This window comes from Phalaenopsis equestris, unplaced genomic scaffold, assembly GCF_001263595.1.
Source record: "Phalaenopsis equestris unplaced genomic scaffold, ASM126359v1 Scaffold190475, whole genome shotgun sequence".
Taxonomy (NCBI): domain Eukaryota; kingdom Viridiplantae; phylum Streptophyta; class Magnoliopsida; order Asparagales; family Orchidaceae; genus Phalaenopsis; species Phalaenopsis equestris.
Window position 1 is genome coordinate 1 of NW_018210424.1, and position 837 is coordinate 837.

The following is an 837-nucleotide window of genomic DNA, read 5'->3' on the forward strand; positions in this document are numbered from 1 at the left end:
GGGATCATAAAATTCTCAGCACATACTGCCAACAAGATAATCTTATATAATAGGCGCAAGCATTTCAGTATTTGTGAAATATAAGTATGCACAATTAATAAACAACTTGACTTATTTTAACATTGAGGTGAAGGATGCAATATGATATTTGAGCCGATAAGTAAAAAACTCACAGCATCATCAAAAGAAATTAACCGCTCCTTGTCTGTACCAACAGCCAATATCCCACCATCATGCGTTTTAGAGATGATTTGACTTAATTCTTGATTAAGATTTCTTTTTGAAATGAATTTGTAAGAACGAAAAGCCTTAATCGATGCTAATGTAGCTCCTCTGGTATGTGTTAGGTCCCCTCTAAAGCCCAAGAAAGAAATTATACAAGGGAAACAGCAGCAAATTGTTGCGCACAGGATAAATGGCATGGCATACCCAATGCAACTGAATGCCAGAAAAGCTATACATAACCTGGAGATCAAAAGGATTTAATAATGCTAGTGTAGCAAAAGGAAAATTTTAGTAGACATAGTAAACTTTCAGAATAAATATACCTGTACAAGTTTGGCGCACCTGCAGCAGAGGAGTGTCCACCAAAAATCCATACATTACCGAGAACAAACCAAATGGCAAAGAAACAATTCAATGCCATTTTAAAACGATCAACCAAAGCATTCAGCCTGTCAGGCATATGATATCATGAAACAAAAGGTTATTTCAATATTTTATGCGGAGCTTTCAAATTTAACCAAGATGGCAAACAAATCAAGCCGTGGATCAGAATGTGAGACAGGATCTATACCTTTTCTTTCATCTAAAACATTTTCAAAGATAAAAGAGATT

The 837-nt window shown here is 35.2% G+C and overlaps 1 protein-coding gene across 1 annotated transcript; it reads right to left on the reverse strand.

The window, feature by feature from the left end:
* Positions 1 to 116: 116 nt before the first annotated feature.
* LOC110034565 (E3 ubiquitin-protein ligase At1g63170-like) lies at positions 117 to 704 on the reverse strand. Its single transcript, XM_020738817.1, has 2 exons — positions 549 to 704; positions 117 to 465 (listed from the first exon to the last, which is right to left on the reverse strand). Exons 1-2 carry the CDS (start codon positions 683 to 685, stop codon positions 117 to 119), a joined length of 486 nt encoding a protein of 161 aa, XP_020594476.1. The 5' UTR covers positions 686 to 704.
* Positions 705 to 837: the final 133 nt, after the last annotated feature.